We start from the raw sequence: 20,671 nt of genomic DNA on the forward strand, positions 1-20,671 counted from the left end.
TTCAACAAGATTACTCATGAACTACGATAAAAAACACCAAAGGCCTTTTTTTTTTGCTTTTCATCTGCAATTCAAGAATATCTAGTGTAAGTTTCAAGCTATGACCTCATGGCCCCCCTGTGGCTCCTTTGCTGCTCATGACCCCCCTCTTCCCCCTTTGCTGCTCGTGGCCCCCTGAGTATCTGTCATAGCCCCCTAGAAGGCCACTTGGCTCAATTTGGGAAACCCTGGTCTAAACAAAGAAATATGTAAAAGAAAATAAAAAGTTAGCTTGAGATGTCTATTAAACACTTATTACAAGTTTTCAATGTTGATAAAATTTCATAGGATAACAAGTTGATAATGATAATGTACTTTTTTATACTCTACAATACATAAATATACTACAAAAACAAAACTCCTAAAGTTGAAATCTTCTGGATATAGTTTGGATTTACTAAATTTTATTATTTTTAGTTGTTTATAAGTACTTTTGTACTTAAATCATTAACTGACAGTCGTATCTTTAAAATGTTACGCACCTATTTGTCTTTATTGTTGTATTTTAATTAAAACATCTAACAGCAACCAGAGTAAAGTTTAACAAGTAGTTTAAACTTATTGGAAGTTTTATAAAAGCACTAAATACGTATAACTGTTCTCTAATTAGTGATGTACCGGACCCGTTTCCGGATTTTTTTTTTCAAATTAGAATCCGGCCTGACCCGAATTCGGATTTTTTTTTCAAATTAGAATCCGGCCTGACCCGAATCCGGATTTTTTTTTCAAATTCGAATCCGGCCAGACCCGAATCCGGGTAGTATTTCCTTAATTTTCTTCTAGTTTTTGAACTTTGCTTTTTTTAACTTGAAACTCTAAAATATAAATATACTTTATAAAAAAATTATGTTATACTATATATATACCATAAAAATTGGTTCAGCACAAAAAAAAGTAAAATCTAGAGAAATCTAGGGAAATTCATGAGTTTTCAATTTTATATAGGGAAACTTCGGGTTTTTTTTTTAAATAGCAAGAATCTAGGGATATCTAGAGAAATCTAGGGATATGGGAACCCTGTAAAGTGAGTATAAACTAGCCTGAGTCAGAATGAGGTTTTTAAAAACTAAAAATAATCTTTAATGTAATAATAAGTAGAACAGCTAGCCACAAGGTTGACAATTTTAGGTAATATTTACAATTAACAATCTGAAATCAAGTTGTTGAACAAAATAAACTAGAAAATCACAAAATATTGAAAACTGGATCAGCTCAAACTCATTCAAAATCTGAAAGAAAACTAGCCTGAGTTTTTCAATAAATCTTAAAACTAGCCTGAGGCAGCCAAGATTTTCAAAAATTCCTAAAAATTTTCAAACTAGCAGGGTTGCCACTGTTTAAGTCAAAAAAACTAGCTAGAGTGAGTATAAACTAGCCTGAGTCAGAATGAGGTTTTTAAAAACTGAAAAAATTACTTTAATCTAATAATCAGTAGAACAGCTAGCCATAAAGTTGACAATTTGAAAGTAAAGTTTTTAATTTTACAACATAGGTAAAGAGTTGCATTTCTGAACTGTTTATTTCATAATTAAAATGTAAACTAGTAACGTGTACAAAATGATCCAATCACAGTAGGTGTTTAATTTTAGCTGACAGAAATGACTCTTTTTAATTTACCTAGGGTTTGTTTTTGAAAAAAATACTTTTCTGTATGCTCTTTTTTACTAACTAGATCTGAATCGGTTGGATCTCTGTTAGAATCCGGCCGGACCCGGATCTGGACTTTTTTTTCAAATCAAGATCCGGCTGGATCCGGATATCAGACAAAAATGGCAATATCCGACCGGATCCGGACCCGGATAGTGAGTTCGATTCATCACTATATAGTAACCACATGACTGTATACGTGATTAGAGGTATTGTTATTAATCGAGTTGAAGTCTTTAACTTAAGTTATACAAAATTTGATTACATCTCAAGTTGTAAACTTATATTCAACTTGCATAATTATATATAACATATAACAATATTATAAGATGTAACGTTAAAAGGCGTTAAATCCTGGAGATCCTGATAAGCTAAGCTTATCGGAATAAATACCACAGATGTTCTTGTGCTAAAACTTTATTTCAACTAACGGCGTTTCACTGCTCTCAAACAAATTTAAGAACAGATCTACGGAGTCTATAAAATATTAACGCATAAAAATATTAAATAATAAAATATTAAAAATTTTAAATAAAAATAATAAGTCTATAAGATATTTTATTTTATAGACTCCGTAGATCTGTTCTTAAATTTATTTGAGAGCAGTGAAACGCCGTTAGTTGAAATAAAGTTTTAGCACAAGAACATCTGTGGTATAACAATATTATTAAGTTGTACGCTCACAATTAAAAGTTATTTATTAATTCGAATTCGTTTTAAAACATTTTAAAATTAAAACTTTATATTTCAACATTTTGAAATAGCTTTAGTAAGTTTATCTTATAAAGTTTTAAACGTTTTATTATCAAACATTCAATTCATTTTAAACTTTACATTTCAAAGTAATTTGTGCATTGTTTTACAAGTACACTACACAGTATTAAATATATTTTCCACTTGCTAAAAAAAAACTTAAATCAAATCCTGATTAATATTAAGCCATTAAAATCCACAAAGTGCTCTACTCTACTGAGTCTTTAATTAATAACACTAAAATATTTTCTATTCATTTCTTTAAAATCTGTACAACTAAAAAACGATGTAAAACTGTCAAACAAATTTCTAGCACAAAATTGCATCAGTTTATAATATCAAGTACTGCAATGTACTAGAGTCTAGAACTAATAAAATTATCATTCTGAAAAATTAACTTTAAGTATATGCGTGCGAAAATCTTGAATTTAACTTTCATGTTAGGTACACTAGCCTAAAAAAGAGTTAAACATAAATGAGCAGAACAAATAAAATACACGTTTATTTTGTAATTGTTAGAGTATTTGTTTATTGCATCTAGAAAGGCTGACTATACTAGAAAGTCTTTATAATAAGTTTAATTTAAAGCTAATAATTTTTTTCAAACTTATAAATTATGTACTAAAACACGAAATTTTTAAGTCAATTTTAGTTATTATTATAATAGTTTTATATTAAAAGTAAACAATAAAAGATATAATGTGTTTTGGACAACGATGTTAAACTCTATCCAAGTGGTGTACGTCGTACGACTCGATAACCAAAAAGCGCCTTCGTGCAATAAATACTTGGATTGGACTTTATGTTCATAGAACTATTTTGTCGTTCAATAAACAAAATATAAAAAATATGCAAACATAATTTTAAAAGTAGTCAGTGAAAAACTTTTTTTTTTTACAGAAAAATTATTTTATGGAATAAATAACTACATAAGTGTACTTTCATGTGGTAAGGTAAAGCATATCGAGTTAAAACTTTAAACAAATACTTTATATATTTTAACAATTTATTGAATGTTTTGTTTAAGTTTAATTTTCAGTAAATCACTGTTAGTAAAGTAAAGTTAGTTGTAACTGGTTGTAACTAATTGTCCTGGACATGACGTTAAAAGGTATCCAAGTATGTACGACTCGATAACCAAAGGTTTTTTTGTGTACCACGTCCTAGGACCAAATATTTTGAGCGCTCTTTTTTTGTCGTTCAAAAAACAATATGTTTTAACTTGTAATTACTAATTAGTATTACTTTGTTATCAAAATAAAACAAACTTCTGCAGGTTATAGCGCCACACGTGTTAAAAGTAAAGAGCAAATCAAAATTCTTTAAGGTGCAATGTGGTTTTGAGGTTTCAAACTTATATAGAATTATTATTGTACTATGGCCAGTAAAGCATGAAGATCTCACAGAACAACTAAGCAATTTAGTTTATTATGTACTTTAAAGCCCATAAGTTAACAAAGGTAAATTGTATTTACAAAGAAGTTATAAACATGTAGTATCTTACCAGTGAAGCATTTAATTTTTATACAAAAAACCCTAGAAAACATTTATTGCAAGGGGTAGAGTTTGAGACTGATGTTTTTTTACCATTAAAAAAATGTTTCAAACTAACAAAAACCCTTGTTTCTGAAATTTTACAAAGTTTGGCATGTTAGTTTCATTTATTTGGTGTGCATGATCTAGTTTGCATTTTCTGTTCTTACCTGCATATCTTAAAAAAAACCAAAATATAAAGTAAACAATAAAAACTATGAAAGTTTGTATAACTCTGTAAGCACTCTATCAAACTTTACAAAGTTGTATTATATTCAATGTCTTTTTTAACCACAACTTTAAGCTTGAAATCAATATTTTAAGCCTAATATGTTTAACTTAAAAAGATACTTTGTTTTAAACAAGCTGTATAAATACAGAGTAAGAATTAAACTTATCTATTACAAAATGATATACTTAATTGACTTTACTTTACAATATTGTATTCAATATAAATTATTGTATTGATGTAATTGATTTATATTGTAAAATAAAAGAAATTAAATAAGTAAGTTTTATTAGTTTATGACAACTGAGTTTAATTTTATTCATGTATTTATAAAATGTAAACTTTTAGTATAAAATTATGGTTAAAAGAGACATTATATAAACATAATTTCAGCTTGATATTAGTGCAGCATTATCCTAGGAAATTACCAAGTTTTACTTTGACTACCATATTTTTTTTTAGCTGCTTACCACCATTTTTTCAAACTCAATTTTGCTGAATATCCAGAAAGTTAAAACCAGCTTTTATACTTGAGAACCTAGATTTGAAAAAAGCAGGCAAAAAACCTGGAACTTATATTCTTTGAAAGAATTTGGATAAACCTGGATTTTTGATCATCATTTATATGTAAAATAATAAAATTTAGACTAGATATAAAGTAACTGTTATCAGGAATGCCATATAACCTGGAATTTGACAATTTTGGTTAAAAAATCTTGAATTTGAGAAGTTCGGTTAAAAACCTGAAATTAAAAAAAAACCTGAGACTTTAAACCATTTTTATATATTAAGTAATAAAATTTTGGTACAACACAAAACGTCTGTCATATAGGTAAATATTTTTTGTCATCATCAAATTTTTTTATTCAAAAACAGATTTAAAGTAGCTTTACAGTATTTTTTCAATGTTTGTTATACTATTTAACACAGTTTTTTATCTTAAACTTAATTTTAGATTAAAAATAGACCCAAAAACAACTTTCTAAAACCTGAATTTTTTTTTGAAATCCTGGACAAAATTTATCAATAATCAGTGGCAACTTTCATTTATAGTGTTGCCACTCAGTATGATTACTAAAGAACAACTTATGCAAATTAGAATATTTTTCCTAAATCTCAGGCAAGTTTTTTGAATAAATAGTTTTTTTCATTAAAAGTGGGGTTTTTAACAAGTCATTATTTTTATATTCCAAGTAAATTGTTTTCTATATGTGTCAACCACTGGAGTCAGACATTCAACTCAAAGAGTTTTTAAACTTCTCAAACCAGAGTTGCTAGAAACATTTAATTTTTTAACTCTAGCATTTTTTCCTTTCCTAATCAGGGTTGCCACTTTACCTGGAAAAACCTCGAAATTTTTAACAATTTTAATATGTTCAGTAGTAAAATTTCATTTTGACACAAAAAATCTGTTGCATGGATAAAACTTTTTTGTCATCATCAAAATTTTTTTTATTAAAAACATATAAAAAGTAGCTTAGCAGTATCTTTTCAATGTTTTTATACTATTTAACACAGTTTCTTACCTTAGACTTAACTTTAAACTAAAAATTGACCCAAAAATGTGTACTTTTAAAAACTTGGAAGGAATTTAGAAAACCTGGAAAATTTTTTTGAAAAAACAAGTGGAAATCCTGTAATTAAAAATAGACCCACTTTCTAAAATCTGAAGTAAATTCAGAAAACCAGGAAGAAATTTCTTAAAAAAAAGCTGCAACCCTGTATTTAGTTAAGTTTTAGTTAGTAGAACCAATTAAACAAATCTAAAGTATTTTAGTGTTTAAATAAATTGTAACACATCTAATATAAATTACAATTACCCATCAACTTTAAAAAAAAATCACTAAAAAAAATTGAGAAAACCTGGAATTTTAGACAATTTTTACATGTATATTTAACCAAATTTATATTAGATAAAATAAATTCATTATTAAATAACTTTATTATTGTATTATTACAAAAGTTTCCATTAAAAAATACATTTAAAGTAGCTTGACAATAATTTTTTTTTGTTATACTATTTAAAACAATTTTTTTACCAATAATTTTTACTCAAAACAGACCAAAACACTTCTTTTTTAAAAACCTGGAAGAAATTCAGAACACCTAAAAGACATTTACAAAAAACCTTTTGCAACCCTTAGTATTATTGTTTTAAAAGTAAATATTTAAAAGGAAATATTAAAAAAAATTTGTATTTATACACAAGTGACCATCTTTTATAATTGATATTTTGATCATGTGAAAGCCACCATTATTAGCATGCTTTACCAAAGTAGAACTTAACCTTAATATAAAAACAAAGTGTTTTGATTGTCCATAAAATTGAGACCCATTTAATGAACCTTAATTTAAGGTATAAATAAAAAAATATAGTTTTTTTGTGGTAGTATTAGGAAAAGTTTAGTTTTCAAGTTTTTTTAATATCAAAGTATTTCAAAATGCATTAAGAAGTCAAAAATTATAAAGAATTGAAGTTTAATAAAACTTGAACTTTAGGTTTTTATTTTAAATTACTCAGTTTTAGTTAAAAGTTGTTATGTTTTCAGTTGTAAACTTTGGTTTTATGAATACTTTTTGTTAAGTATTTTCTAAGTACTCTAAACTCAAATCAAGTAGGTCTTCTCTTTGAAACATTGTTATCAAACTTTTAGCTTCTGCTAATTACTATGTTTTTTAAGTCTTGTAGCTAACTTTTATCTAGAGAACATAATTAAAGACAATACCTGTTTTAAAAATCTTTAATTTGTAACTTTTTAGCTATGGTCCGTATCATTATGATAACAATTAGATATATTTTGGTAGTATAGATTAATTTCTGATTTGAAGTGAATCTTTTTAATTATACAAGTATTAGTTTAAAAACAATTGAAATACTTTTCAATATTCAAAACTTAAGTTAGCCATAAAGTAGATAAATTTTGTGAGAGTTGTAACAACATGCAGAATAAAAAAACCTTTGTAATAAATCATGTCAAGTATATCAAAATTTTTTTGGATGTTATAACTTGAACAAAGTGTAGTGTGAGATAAAAAGTAGTTGGCCTTATTTTAAGAGTGTTTCATAACTTTTGTATTTTCAAATAATATTTAATTTAAGCAAATTGTGTTTTATTTTTTTTAAACAAACACTAGTTTTTAACTAGTCATTGCAAAAAAAGGTTAAGAAATATTAACGCAAATATTTTTTCAACTAATAAATCTATAAAACAGTAGTTTGTTCAAAACTTAACAAGTTTTAATATTTTTGGTGAGATACGTCATTTAGAGGACTATTGTTCTGTAACTAGTAAGAGTAAAAAAGGAAAGTGGTAACTGTTAACATAAAAATATAAAACAAATAAATACTTACTAAGACTAAATAAATGTTGTCACCTACTTTGTGATTTTAAAATAGTGTTTTGTGTAATTACATGTATAGGTTTTAAAAAAATTTGATATCAAGTAAACATACTTTTAAGTATAAAGTTTAAAAATATAGAAAAGAAAGCATTTTATTTTGCTAGAAAAGTCTGAATAAAGTTTGTTATTTACTTAAGGGTTTTAAAAATTGTTTTTTCTATTAAATCAGACAGAAGTTATTAACCGTTACAGGGCTAATTTACTAATCACCAAACATATTTTCAGTACTATAAAAAGTATTAAAATGCAAGAGAAGAAAGTCAAGTTGATCAAGGACTTCAACAAGCTGGTGAACAGGTTCAACCTGATTTGTGATGACCTTTCAAAAAACTTCAACGCCCTCTCCAGCATGGCGTACCAAATCGAAGCGTGAGTTTTACAACAAATTTACTAATAAATGTATTTTGTACAGTGAAGTGGTAGCTTAAAAATTATATTTAGTAGAATAATGTAGCTATTAACTAGATGCAGGGTTGCCACTTTACCAGGAAAAACCTGGATTTTGACAATTTTAACAGAAAAAACCTGGATGATTTAGATTTTGAACAAAAATCACTAAAAAAACCTGGAATTTTTACATGTTCAGTAGTAAAATTTCAATTTGACTGAAAAAATCTATCATATAAAAAAAAATTTGTCATCATCAAACATTTTTTTATATTAAAAATCACATTTAAAGTAGCTTTACAGTATCTTTTCAATGTTTTTAAACTATTTAACACAGTTTCTTACCTTAAACTTAACTTTAAACTAAAATAGTCCCAAAGTACTTTACCAAACTTGGAAGAAATTTGGAAAACTCTAAAAAATTTTGAAAAAATTAGAGGCAACCCTGTAGATAGTAAAAGTAAGTAAATACATAGTGGGTTGCTAAAAAACCAGGGATCCTGGAAAATCCTAGAGTTTGACAACTTAGGTAAAAAAACCTGGAAAAACCTGGCATTAAAAAAAAAAAAAACATTAACAAACCTGGAATTTTAAAGAATTTTTCAAGTAATGAAATTTTGATCAGATACAAAAAAATTAACATTTAAAACAAAATATTGAAAAACATTAAAAAGCAAATCTAAATTTGATTTACAGTATCTTTTCAATGTTGTTATACTATTTAAGAGAATATTTTACCTTGAGTTTAATTTTATATTGTAAATGAACAAAATAACTTGTCGTTAAAAAACCAGGAAGAAATTTATAAAACTAAAAAAAATCTTTGGCAAACCTATATAGTAAATTGTTATTCAAAGGTTTTTGATATTGTTTAATACTATTTGTTAGTTACTATTATAGTTTTTTGAACTTATTTATATACCATTTGCAAACTTTTGCAACAAGTTTCAATTTCAAGTGATAAATTTTAAATGAAATATTATTACTTGAGAATGAAACTTGTATAGTTTTGAAAAAAAGCTTTGTGTAATAAAATATAAAACAAAATGAATAATCTATTAATAATAAGTTGCAAATGGTATATAACTTTGTTAATTAGTTATTCAAATTAAATATAGTGCTTAAAATTTATTTTTAAAAGTTATATTTTTAGGTTTTCAAATATTTAATATAAAATTTTTATAAATTTTTGTCTTGTTTTATAAGTCTGCCACATTAAGTTGAAAATAATTTTTTTGACTTAATGTTTTTATTACATTAGCAATTAGGGGAAGTATATAAAATAGCTCAAATATATAATCAAGTTTTCGTTAGTTTTTGAAATAATTGAAAATAGATTAAAAGTGTTTTTTGTCTATATTTTTGTCTATGTTTACTAAATTAATTTTCATTAAAATTAAGTTTGAGCCAAAATTGGTTACCTGAGTAAGATCTGTTCACAGATAAACCTATAAAAGATAATGAAAAATTAAGGTAAACTTTTTTTGTGAACAAAGTGTTTAAATTACTATTAAAAATTATCAGAACCAGGAAAAGTGACCTGAGCAACATGTGTCCACTGCTGCACGACAGGAAAGCCGATCTCTACTCAAAACAAGTGAGGAGAATGACAAGAGACATCAATCAGACCAAAGAAGTGAGTTTTTGTTTTCTGTTTACTTAAATTATAAAACAGTATCAAAAAATGTGCAGTCAACTTTCATTTATTTGCAACATTCTCTTAACAACAGGGTTGCCACTTTACCTGGAATCCTGGAAAAACCTGGAATTTGACAATTTAGGCAAAAATAACATGGAATTTAAGAAATTTTTAAAAAAACCTGGAAAAACCTGGAATTTTGAACAGAAAACCTCGAAAAACCTGGAATTTTTAAGAATTTTAACATGTTCAGTACTAAAATTTTTGTTTGACTCAAAAAATTTATCATATAGATAAAAAGAAATTGTCAGCACCAAAAATCTTTTTATTAAAAAACACATTTTAAGTAGCTTTACAGTATCTTTTTAATCTTTTTATACTGTTTAACACTGTTACTTACCTTAATTTTAACTTTAAACTAAAGAATTTTGAAAAACCTGGAAAATTTTTTGAAAAACGAGAGGCAACCCTGTAACAAGAAAATGATTAAATAGTAAACATAGGCTAGATACATCACCCAAGTTAAAGAAGTAATTTTGAGTTTGTAAATTGCAGGAACGTTTTTAAGACTGAAATGAAGTATCTGGGTGAACTGTATAAAGTATAGTATTAGTATTCGTTGAAAATCTTGTTATTTTGTGTATAAATTCAGGCATAAGTTTTTTAAAGATTTTATTAAATTGTTTGAAGTTTTTATCAGGAGAAGATTAAAAAACTCCAATTTATATAATAGTAAAATCTTAAAATTAAATTATAAAAAAAATTATCACAAAAGTTCTGAAAATAACTTATTACACACCTTTGCTGTTAAAAACAAAACTTTTGATTTTGTTGTAAGATGCTTGCCTTGTTAGACTATTTCAAATTTTTTTAAAACCTGTTTTTCTAAACTATTAATTTATTTATTAGAAAAATTTAATTAGTAATTATAAACCTTAACTTTAAAATGAAGTATTTTTATATTTCTAGTTTTAAGCAATTAGCATAATATCCCAACGTCCACACTAAAATTTTAAGACAATTAAAATACAAATAAAATCCTGGCACAACCCAAACTTACCACTGCAACTTAAGTACATAGGTTAAAAAAACACTTGCACATTTTTATCTATAACACAATTAGAGCAGCTAATATTTTACAAGATTAAGTATTTATTTTTTTAGCAGAGCCTAATTAGTTCAGATAAATATCTATTGAAAAATTAAAGATAACTCTAAAATAAAAGTTTTGTAAATACAATAAAGTGTTCTATACATTTAATTTTTACAGCAACAAAAAAGTACAGATCCTGGTACAACTTACATTGACAGACACTAATATATCTTTATTACATCAGCTAAAAGTATTTTACAAGTACCTGTATTGTAAAAATCAACACGAAATACAAAGTTAAATATTTCCTCAGATCCTGGAACAACTCACGCTCGCTCACAAGCAGATGAGGAACCTGCTGAAGGACTTTTTGAAAAAGTGCAAGAAGGAACCCGTGAAACAGTGGAACGACACAACAGAAAACGAGATGTCGAACAGCAGGCTCTACGGCGCGTACGAAACCGCAATGAACGGCTGCTGTGACGTCATAGTCAGCTTGGAGTGCTGCATGGAGGGTTTCGACGGGAAGGAGTTGTTGGCGTGGGTTTCGAGGTTGAGGAATGGTTTGAAGAAGAGGGAGAAAGTTGATTTGGGTATGAGGGAGATCAATGGGCTGTGCAGGTTGCTGGGTGTGAAGTTTGAAGAAAAACCGAATTAAATATGGATTTTTTTAAAAACTGTTTGAAATATTTTCACCTGGTGATTGTTTTAAATGTTTTTGAAAATGTTAATGGGTCGCAACGGGATATCAAACTACACAAGTGGGCTGTGTGCGCCGCTAGGGATCAATTTTGAAGAAAAAAAATTTGAAACTTGCAAAATTTTGCTCAAATTTATTGTTGATTGAAGTACTGGTTGTTAATAAAAAAAAGTTGAAAATATCTGGGAAATAGGTTTGAAAAATGTTTTAGAAAATTGTGGGCTTTTTGTTTGTGCTCTTATTTAGTTGAAAAATCTGCCCATATTTTGTAGGCAAAAACAATTTACTTACTACATTTTTAAGAACTGGTTGTGTTATACAATTTTGCTGTTATTTTATATAGTACCAAATGTTAGATTATCACTTATTAAGTCTTTAAGAGAAACAATGCCTCTTGTACTAAATTACGTTTTTCTTATAAAATTGAAAAAAAAATTGTATGAATATTTTCCTAAACATTAAAATCTATTTTACTTAAATTTATTAGTTGTTTATTAATATAATAATTTTATATGGTTATAACTTGAACCATTGATTATAACTGTTAATATTTAATGTGGTTTGAAAATTTTTCTTTGTCTTAAACTGTTATATTAAAAAAAGTGTTAATTGGTGTTAAATTTTGCAATTATATAGACATTTATTTGGAAAAATTAAGATCACTAGTCAATATATTTTTGTTATTTCTAGGAAATTTATCACGTGTTTAAATGTGCAAATGTTGGATAATTCTAAATTGATCTATTTTTTCTTGTTAGTAGAAATTATTTTAGGAAATTTATTTATTATAGATTTTTATCGACATTAAATAATTTTTTTAATCAATTTTGTTTGATGCTGGTAAGTTTTTTAGCTTAAAATTGCTTAAAAAAAATAAAATTTCCTTCTTAGACCAATAAAACTTTCATGTTTAAGCCAATGAGTTTTTATATATATTGTGTTCATGTTTACACTAATATAAAAAAAAATCCTTTGTTGTTTCTTAACTTAAATTTGTTAAAAATTTCAATTTTTAAACCAAAAACATTTATTGATAAATTTTCTAGTTTTGTAATTGAATTTTATTTTATGAAATTTCAGTGTATATTTTCAACGAACACAGTTATTTCAGTTTTTAATTTAAATCAAAATGTCTGATTCCGAGACCACCGGTAGCGAAACATCTCCTGTAGTTCCAAACAAGAGAAGGAGGAGAAAAATAACTGATACAACTCCAGTTGCAGGTTATTGTTTGAATTTATTTATATATATTTATTAAAACAAATGTTGCCTATGTTTCTATGATTATTAAGATATAGAAAAATAACTGAAACAGTCCAAATTGCAGGTTAAACTTGGTTTATATATAGCTTATGTTGAGTAAAATGTTTTTTTCTTATTTAAAGATAGTTTTAATATAAAAATATGACATACCTCAAGTCGCAGATTATCTTTGATTTAATTTTTTAAGAAATGTTTGTTATTCTGAAGATATTTTAGTTTGAGAAAATAATTGAAACACTGCTAGTCGCAGATTGTTATTTATTTTATATACTATTTTATAGTTAATTGACATAATGCAATTCGCTTGTTGTAGAGTTGGTTAATAAAAAAACTGATATACTGTAATTTGCAGGTTATTGATTATTTTATAGTATTTTAGATATTTTTCTATTTTTTACTAAGCTTGTTGAAATGTAATAACTTAGTTATAATTTTTTTTTATATAATTGCAGGGTTGCCACACACTCAGAATACTCTAAAAGTTTTAATATTTTTTAATACCCTAGAATGACTCAATACAACACAGAATAACTCAGGATATTTATTTTTTTTAAAGCTCAGGATAGTTTTAAGACCTCTGAAAATATCAGTCCATTTTTTTGTCATATTTTGATTGAGTTTTAGTTGATTTAGTCTCAATATTTTCTAACTAAATTGGTTAAAAAAATAAATATTTGCATTATCTTTTAATTTTTGTAAAAGTTTGAAAACGATGAGTGTTTAAGGCCACTCAGGCTATTTGACTCAAAAATAATTAACCCTGTAATTGAAAAGTAACAACGAAAACTACAGATAGGAAAATTTTAAACAATAATTTAATAAAACATGTCTTATCATTTTGTTTATACTGAACTAAGAGACAACAATCAAAAGAAATCAGAGTTGAATGCTATGCGCGTATGGTAAAAGAGCTGAAAGATAAATAACAATTTCTAATGTTAAAAATAATGATTTCGGGTGAAAATTGGTGCTGTGTACTAATTGTTAACGAATAAATTATATTAGCATTAGTGAAAATAAACAACGAAAAACAGTAAAATAAGTATCAGCAAAAGAGCCTTGGAAGTGTAAAATGTGCACTTACGTAAACAAGGCTAAATATAAATAAATATGTATATGCAAATATTATACATAATAAATATAAATAAATATGTATATGCAAATATTATACATTATAAATATAAATAAATATGTATATGCAAATATTATACATTATAAATATAAATAAATATGTATATGCAAATATTATACATAATAAAAATAAATAAATATGTATATGCAAATATTATACATTATAAATATAAATAAATATGTATATGCAAATATTATACATAATAAAAATAAATAAATATGTATATGCAAATATTATACATAATAAATATAAATAAATATGTATATACAAATATTATACATAATAAATATAAATAAATATGTATATGCAAATATTATACATAATAAATATAAATAAATATGTATATGCAAATTTTATACATAATAAATATAAATAAATATGTATATGGAAATATTATACATAATAAATATAAATAAATATGTATATGCAAATATTATACATAATAAATATAAATAAATGTGTATATGGAAATATTATACATAATAATTATAAATAAATATGTATATGCAAATATTATACATAATAAATATAAAAAAATATGTATATGCAAATATTATACATAATAAATAAATATGTATATGCAAACATTATACATAATAAATATAAATAAAAATACTTTATTTAAAATACAATTATCAGCAGGAGAGCCTTGGAGCTGCGTGTCGTGCACCTTCATCAACAAGGCCGAAGATTTCAAATGCAGTGTTTGCGATCAGAGAAAAGGAACTAGCACCAGGTAATAATTGAATAAATATATTAAGTTAATGGTTAAATTTAAATTAATTTATTTTAAAACAAATGAAATCATTAGTGTCTGCGATCAAAGAAAGGAAAGATCATAAGGTAATTGAGTTATCATTAAGAATTATATTAATTGTAATAATATAATCACTATATTAATTGAATTAAAATATTAATTTAAAGAATTTGAATTAATTGTGGTCAAAGCTTTTTTTATAATAGATACTAACATTATTAATAAAATAATTAGAAATTAATTATTTGTGGTTCTACTTTTTCAAATAAACGTATGCCTTGTATGCCAATAGTAGTAGGTGTTAGTTCTGTTTAAAGCTAATAGTTCTTGTGAAAACAATTGTTTTTACGACTGTTGTATGTTTGAGTTTTACAGTTGTAATAAAAAAAATAAAATAGCAACTTTGTTTAAAGGGATTTTAACTATATATAATTTTTTTGTTTTGATATTCCATCGTTTTACTATGATGTTAAACTCCAACATCCTACATAACTAAATTAGAACAACGCAAAATATCAGAAAAAGGCTAAGTTCTAAATTATAATTAAAATAAAACTGATTATTAATCAGGTTTACTCACTATTTTATTTAATTTGGTTGTTTTAAATGAAGGTTCTATGTGTCTTGTAAGTGTTTGAGTGTTGTTAAAACTTGATAATATAAAAAAAGTCGAGTTTAGTTAAAATGTGCTTTTTTATACCATTTTGATTCAGTAAAGTGATTTAAAGTTTTTTTTAATAAAAAGATAGTTTGAATTGTAAAAATGGGTGTATACATAGACTTCTATAGGGAGGATGGAGGCCAAAAATAATAGCTCTAAAAATTACGACCAATTAAGACCGACGTGTAAAGATCAAAGTGGGGTCCATCAAAATTTACTCCGTGGTCGTTGTTATAAAATTAGTTTACATTCAAACTAACAATTGTGCCATTCAAAACGCACTTTGTAGATGAAATGAAACTTTAAAGTTAACGCCTAAATTGTTTAGAGTTGTCCATATGTTTTTTACCCATTTTTACGAGAAATTTTAATAATAAAAAGCGTTATTCAATGAATTAAATAAAGAGAATAAACACAAATTTGATTCAAAAGTACTTTTTGTCACGTTAAAATTTTTTGTCATGCTGTCTCCGAACAGCAAAATAAAGTGCAAAAACAGCACAGCCTCAATATCTCCCTCAGTCTCTAGCAAACCGTTCAAGAGTAAATAAAACGCGAAATTTTCGATTCCACACAAGTTGTAATGGAGTGTTCAAAAAACAGTGTAAAAGAACAGTGTCTCACTTGTTTTTTTTTCAAACTACAGAGGAGGTACTCATAAAAGACGAACACCATCGGAATATTTCAAAGATTTTCGACTAGAGGACAAAAAGTTGAAGACAATATTAAAAGAGTAATCGAAATTGTGTTTGTTTGTATTGAAAACACAATTAGGTGTATCATTTTTGTTTTAAACAGTGTAACCTGTAAACGACAATTTTTTTTTTTGTTTTTTTTCAAACTAACAGAAACAAGAAAATAATTAAAACTAAAGGAGATTTTTTAAAAGAGCTTCAAGTTGAATACGAAAATTTGGAGAAAGAAACTGAAAAGTAAATTAAATTGTGTTTGTTTTTTTTATATAAACAATCAAATATAATTTTTCATTTAATGTTTTTATCTCCAAATTATAGAGAAAACGAAGTACCTAAAACTACAGGAGAATCTTCCAAACCGCTTCAAGTTGCATTTGAAAATTTAGTGAAAAAAACTGAAAAGTAATTAAAATTGTGTTTGTTTTCTTTGTGAACACAATTAGATTAATTTTTCTTTCTTGTTTTTTTTTTCCAAATAATAGGGAGAATGAAGTACCTAAAACTACAGGAGAACCTTTTAAACAGCTTCAAGTTGAATTTGAAAATTTGGAGAAAGAGACTGAAAAGTAAATGAAATTGTGTTTTTTTGTTTGTTTTTAATAAACACAATTTAATATAATTTTTCTTTCTTGTTTTTTTCCAATTAATAGAGAAAAAGAAGTACCTAAAACTACAGCAGAACCTTTTAAACAGCTTCAAGTTGAATTTGAAAATTTGGAGAAAGAGACTGAAAAGTAAATGAAATTGTGTTTTTTTTGTTTGTTTTTTATAAACACAATTTAATATAATTTTTCTTTCTTGTTTTTTTCCAAATAATAGAGAAAAAGAAGTACCTAAAACTACAGCAGAACCTTTTAAGCAGCTTCAAGTTGAATTTGAAAATTTGGAGAAAGAGACTGAAAAGTATTTGAAATTGTGTTTTTTTTGTTTGTTTTTTATAAACACAATTTAGTATAATTTTTCTTTTTTTTGTTTTTTTTTTAAATAATAGGGAGAATGAAGTACCTAAAACTACAGGAGAATTTTTCAAAGCAAATCAAGTTGAATTTGAAAATTTGGAGAAAGAGACTGAAAAGTAAATGAAATTGTGTTTTTTTTTATAAACACAATTTAATATAAATTTTCTTTCTTGTTTTTTATCCAAATAATAGGGAAAATGAAGTACCTAAAACTACAGGAGAATCTTTCAAACCGCTTCAAGTTGAATTTGAAAATTCGGAGAAAGAAACTGAAAAGTAATTGAAATTGTGTTTGATTTCATATAAACACAATTAAATTTAATATTTCTTTCAACACAATTAAATATAATTTTTTTTATGCACTTTTTGTTGCAAACTTTCAACAGTTAAACATCGGTTATAGGAATTAAAAATTAAAAACATTTTTGCATGAAATTTCAATTTGTTAAGGTTAAAAACAATTAAATGTATACTTTTTTCTAATATTAGATGAGCTAGAGGGTATGATAGTAATTGTATAACACAGTATACATGAATTTTAATTATATTTGTTGTATAGGGTCTTAGTAAATCACTCAGTGCATGTTTTAGAACTGGAAAGTTATAGTTATGAAGCGTATTTGGTATCTGGTAAACAGCAAAGAAACTTGAATAATAATTTTTCTAAAGTTGCTTACCAATTTTGATATAATTTTTAATATAAACCAATTAAAATCATTTAGGTGATTTTTTCTTGCTTGTAATAGCAATGGTCAACAATAAACAGAAAATCGTATCTTAAACCCGTACCATCAGTACTAGACTTGTGCTTTCCATCTTTTCAAAGTTGATTTTTCTTTTTTGCTGACATCAGCATTATTTCAATATGAACCATAAATTTTTGCTCTCATCAGCATTATTCAAACATGAATCCATACATTTTCGCTGACATCAGCATTACTCCAACATGAACCCATACATTTTTGCTGACATCAGCAATCTCCACATATTTTTGCTGACATCAGCAGTCTCCACATATTTTTGCTGACATCAGCAATTTAATTTCAGGAAGCAGCAGATCAACAAGACGGTGATCCAGCAGCAGGAGGCGGCCAAGCTGCAGGCGGCCATCACCGCGTTCAAGGAAGAAGAAGAGGAGGAAGACGACCGCCAGGGAGCACAAACGAAGCAGGGTGAGGAGGTTGCGGGCGGGAAGGCGGAAGAGAAGGAGGAGAAGTCGCCGCAGAGCAGGAAGGAGAGGAAGGTGGAGAGGAAGAAGGAAAAGCCCGCGCCTTTCAAACCGGTGAGGAATTTTTGTTGTTTGTTATTTAAATAACTTCAATTTAGGCTTTGTTCCTGCCAAAAATATCTAGACAACAAAAAATTCAGCAAAAAATTAATTGATGTTTTAATGGAACTTTTATGTTTTGATTTAAAAAGTTTTTGTTTGAAACAATTGATAATGGTAATCGTTTGATCAATATTGATTGTATTAATATGTCTTAACCGTATTATTATGTCTAAATATGACATGTTTATTTTGAAATTGTCATCTTGATTTAGTGTTTGAATTTGGTTAAGGTGATCGGTACTTTAGTAGTAAAGTAGGGGTTAGCATAGTCAAAGGTAAAATAAAAACAGGTATTGTTCACAACCATTTCTAGTTTAGTTTTTGTTATTAAAATCAATGTTTTAAAAAATACTTCCAATAAAAAATGCATTAGTTAATTCTTAACTTTAATAAATAAAAGTTACTCCTCAGTTTTAAGCCCGACAATAAAGATAAAGTTTTTTCGTTAACCTATACTTATTAACTACAATGTTTAATCTATGTATCCTAAGTCAATCCCTTTACACAGTTTCCACTAAACACCAACCTCAAGTTCTCAGTTTTAGAAATAAATGTTGACCTTAACTACCATGACAACAATTACCTTAACAACCAACTGATATTAACCATGACAACAGTCGGAGCTGAAGATCACCCACAACGGAGTAACGGTCACCTTCATAGACCTGCCGCCGGTGAAGAAGAGGAAAAGGCCCTACCATTACTAGGAAGGGCGCCACCTAACCAACGCTACCACGCCACGAGATTGTAAACTTTTTTAATCGCCTGGAGTTGAAAAAAAGTTGTTTCTTTTGAATTGTGCTGAAAATTTGTTTGTTTAAGGTTTCAGTTGAAGTTTTCCAAAAATTTAAAAGTATAAAAGTAAAGGTTATAAATAATTTTATTTAGTCTATGTTTGGTTTGTCTATGAACTGATGTTATAAAATTTCAAAGTATAATTTTAGAAATAAAGAAATTAAAAAAGTTAAACAAATAGTTCCATTTTTGCTGAACTTAATGTATTAATAAAAATGTAAAACAAATATTTATTTTGATGTTTAGATGTAGTTAGTAGTTGTCCGTCTAGTTTTTATATATTTTATTGGACTATTTATATTCGTTTTTTATATTACTTTAAAAAAAAACATCCACCTCTAATGTCAAGTTGTGCTTATAAAAAATGTATGTACATTTAAAAAAAGTAAGAAATAAATATTTTAAACTTAAGTCTGGCCTTTTATTGAGATTATAAGTAAAATTTTGAGTCGAAAAATTATTTTTGTTTAATTGACTTTCTTTAATATGATAATAACTTAAATATTTCTCAAAAAACTCTCGAACAATTATTATTTTTTTGTTTCAGTAAAATATCTTTAAATTTTAAAAAAGTATAAGTACATCAGATTGATAGTTTTTATTTTAATTGTACATTACATACTACCTTGCTTTATTACTAATAAATTATAAAATTAATTTGTTTTTGTGTTTTTTTTGTTTTAAGTATATACAGTACATATAAAATTAGGTTACATAAATTTAAGCTAAGTTTACTGAGTTAAAGCAACTCAAAAAGTTATTAAATACTTCAAAAAAAAAAAGAAACAAGTTTATTTAAGCTGATGAACTTTTGAAATCGTTCCCAACAAAACATGTTAAAAAAGCTGTTTTGAAAATTTGAAGGTTTGTTTAAATAATTAACATGAAAATTATATTTGTATTTTTTTTGCCTCAAAAGTACTAACAAGCTTGTGCATATCTGTTTCATTGCCGTCAAATAAGTTAAAATTAAGTGTTAAGTCTTTATTATTACCAGGGTTGCCACTTTACCTGGAAACCTGGAAAGCTCTTGAAAAACCTGGAATTCGAGAATTTAGGCAAAAATAACCTGGAAAAACCTGGAGTTTTTAATAATTTTAACATTTTCAGTACTAAAATTTCAATTTGACACAAAAAATCAACAAATAAATAAGATTTTTTTGTCATCATCAAAAAATTTTTTTATTAAAAAACACAATTAAAGTAACTTTACAGTATGTTTTAAATATTTTTATACTATTTAACACAGTTTCTTTTATAGAAATTAACTTAAAACTAAAAATAGACCCAAAAATGTTTACTTTTAAAAACCTGGAAGAAATTTAGATAACCTGGAAAAAATTTTGAAAAAACGAGTGGCAACCCTGTTCTTACTCACCACAAGTGGTATCGCTCACAGCTTGAAAAATTTCATTTAAAACATTTTAAGATTAAATTTTATAGCAGCCCCATATCAGGCACTACCAATGGCAGTTACGCACAAAAGTTCAGGTGGTACGAAATGACCTCGGCTTTATAAAACTCATAAAGTGTTTCTCAAAACATTTAACCGTTCGTAGTTGTTCTTTTTAGTATTTTTATATAAAGAAGTTTGATAATCTTTTATATACGGCTAAAAACTCTTTGTAGTTTACTTGAAATAATAACCTTGTCTAAA

At 26.2% G+C, this 20,671-nt stretch overlaps 2 protein-coding genes across 3 annotated transcripts; both read left to right on the forward strand.

The window, feature by feature from the left end:
* The first annotated feature begins 7,839 nt into the window (after positions 1–7,839).
* LOC145842710 (uncharacterized) lies at positions 7,840–11,810 on the forward strand. Its single transcript, XM_082950188.1, has 3 exons — positions 7,840–7,972; positions 9,515–9,626; positions 11,036–11,810. Exons 1-3 carry the CDS (start codon positions 7,848–7,850, stop codon positions 11,378–11,380), a joined length of 582 nt encoding a protein of 193 aa, XP_082806314.1. The 5' UTR covers positions 7,840–7,847; the 3' UTR covers positions 11,381–11,810.
* Positions 11,811–12,522: 712 nt separating this feature from the next.
* LOC145842660 (uncharacterized) lies at positions 12,523–19,458 on the forward strand. 2 transcript variants are annotated; one of them, XM_082950134.1, is made up of 4 exons: positions 12,523–12,645; positions 14,460–14,553; positions 17,937–18,171; positions 18,837–19,458. In XM_082950134.1, exons 1-4 carry the CDS (start codon positions 12,552–12,554, stop codon positions 18,924–18,926), a joined length of 513 nt encoding a protein of 170 aa, XP_082806260.1. In that variant the 5' UTR covers positions 12,523–12,551; the 3' UTR covers positions 18,927–19,458. The 2 variants fall into 2 exon arrangements, with proteins under 2 accessions (XP_082806260.1, XP_082806259.1); XM_082950133.1 differs by having other exon boundaries at positions 12,524–12,645; positions 14,457–14,553.
* Positions 19,459–20,671: the final 1,213 nt, after the last annotated feature.

This window comes from Thalia democratica, chromosome 8 (genome assembly GCF_965202585.1).
Source record: "Thalia democratica chromosome 8, ktThaDemo2.hap1.1, whole genome shotgun sequence".
Classification (NCBI taxonomy): Eukaryota; Metazoa; Chordata; class Thaliacea; order Salpida; family Salpidae; genus Thalia; species Thalia democratica.

Excerpts from the sequence above, each read along its gene's own strand:
- LOC145842710 (XM_082950188.1), top strand. The coding sequence starts at position 7,848 with ATGCAAGAGAAGAAAGTCAAGTTGATCAAGGACTTCAACAAGCTGGTG. Across the intron at positions 7,973-9,514 it reads ATGGCGTACCAAATCGAAGC|AACCAGGAAAAGTGACCTGA; the intron begins GTGAGTTTTACA and ends AAAAATTATCAG. Across the intron at positions 9,627-11,035 it reads ACATCAATCAGACCAAAGAA|ATCCTGGAACAACTCACGCT; the intron begins GTGAGTTTTTGT and ends ATATTTCCTCAG.
- LOC145842660 (XM_082950133.1), top strand. The coding sequence starts at position 12,552 with ATGTCTGATTCCGAGACCACCGGTAGCGAAACATCTCCTGTAGTTCCA. Across the intron at positions 12,646-14,456 it reads TGATACAACTCCAGTTGCAG|CAGGAGAGCCTTGGAGCTGC; the intron begins GTTATTGTTTGA and ends TACAATTATCAG. Across the intron at positions 14,554-17,936 it reads AGAAAAGGAACTAGCACCAG|GAAGCAGCAGATCAACAAGA; the intron begins GTAATAATTGAA and ends ATTTAATTTCAG.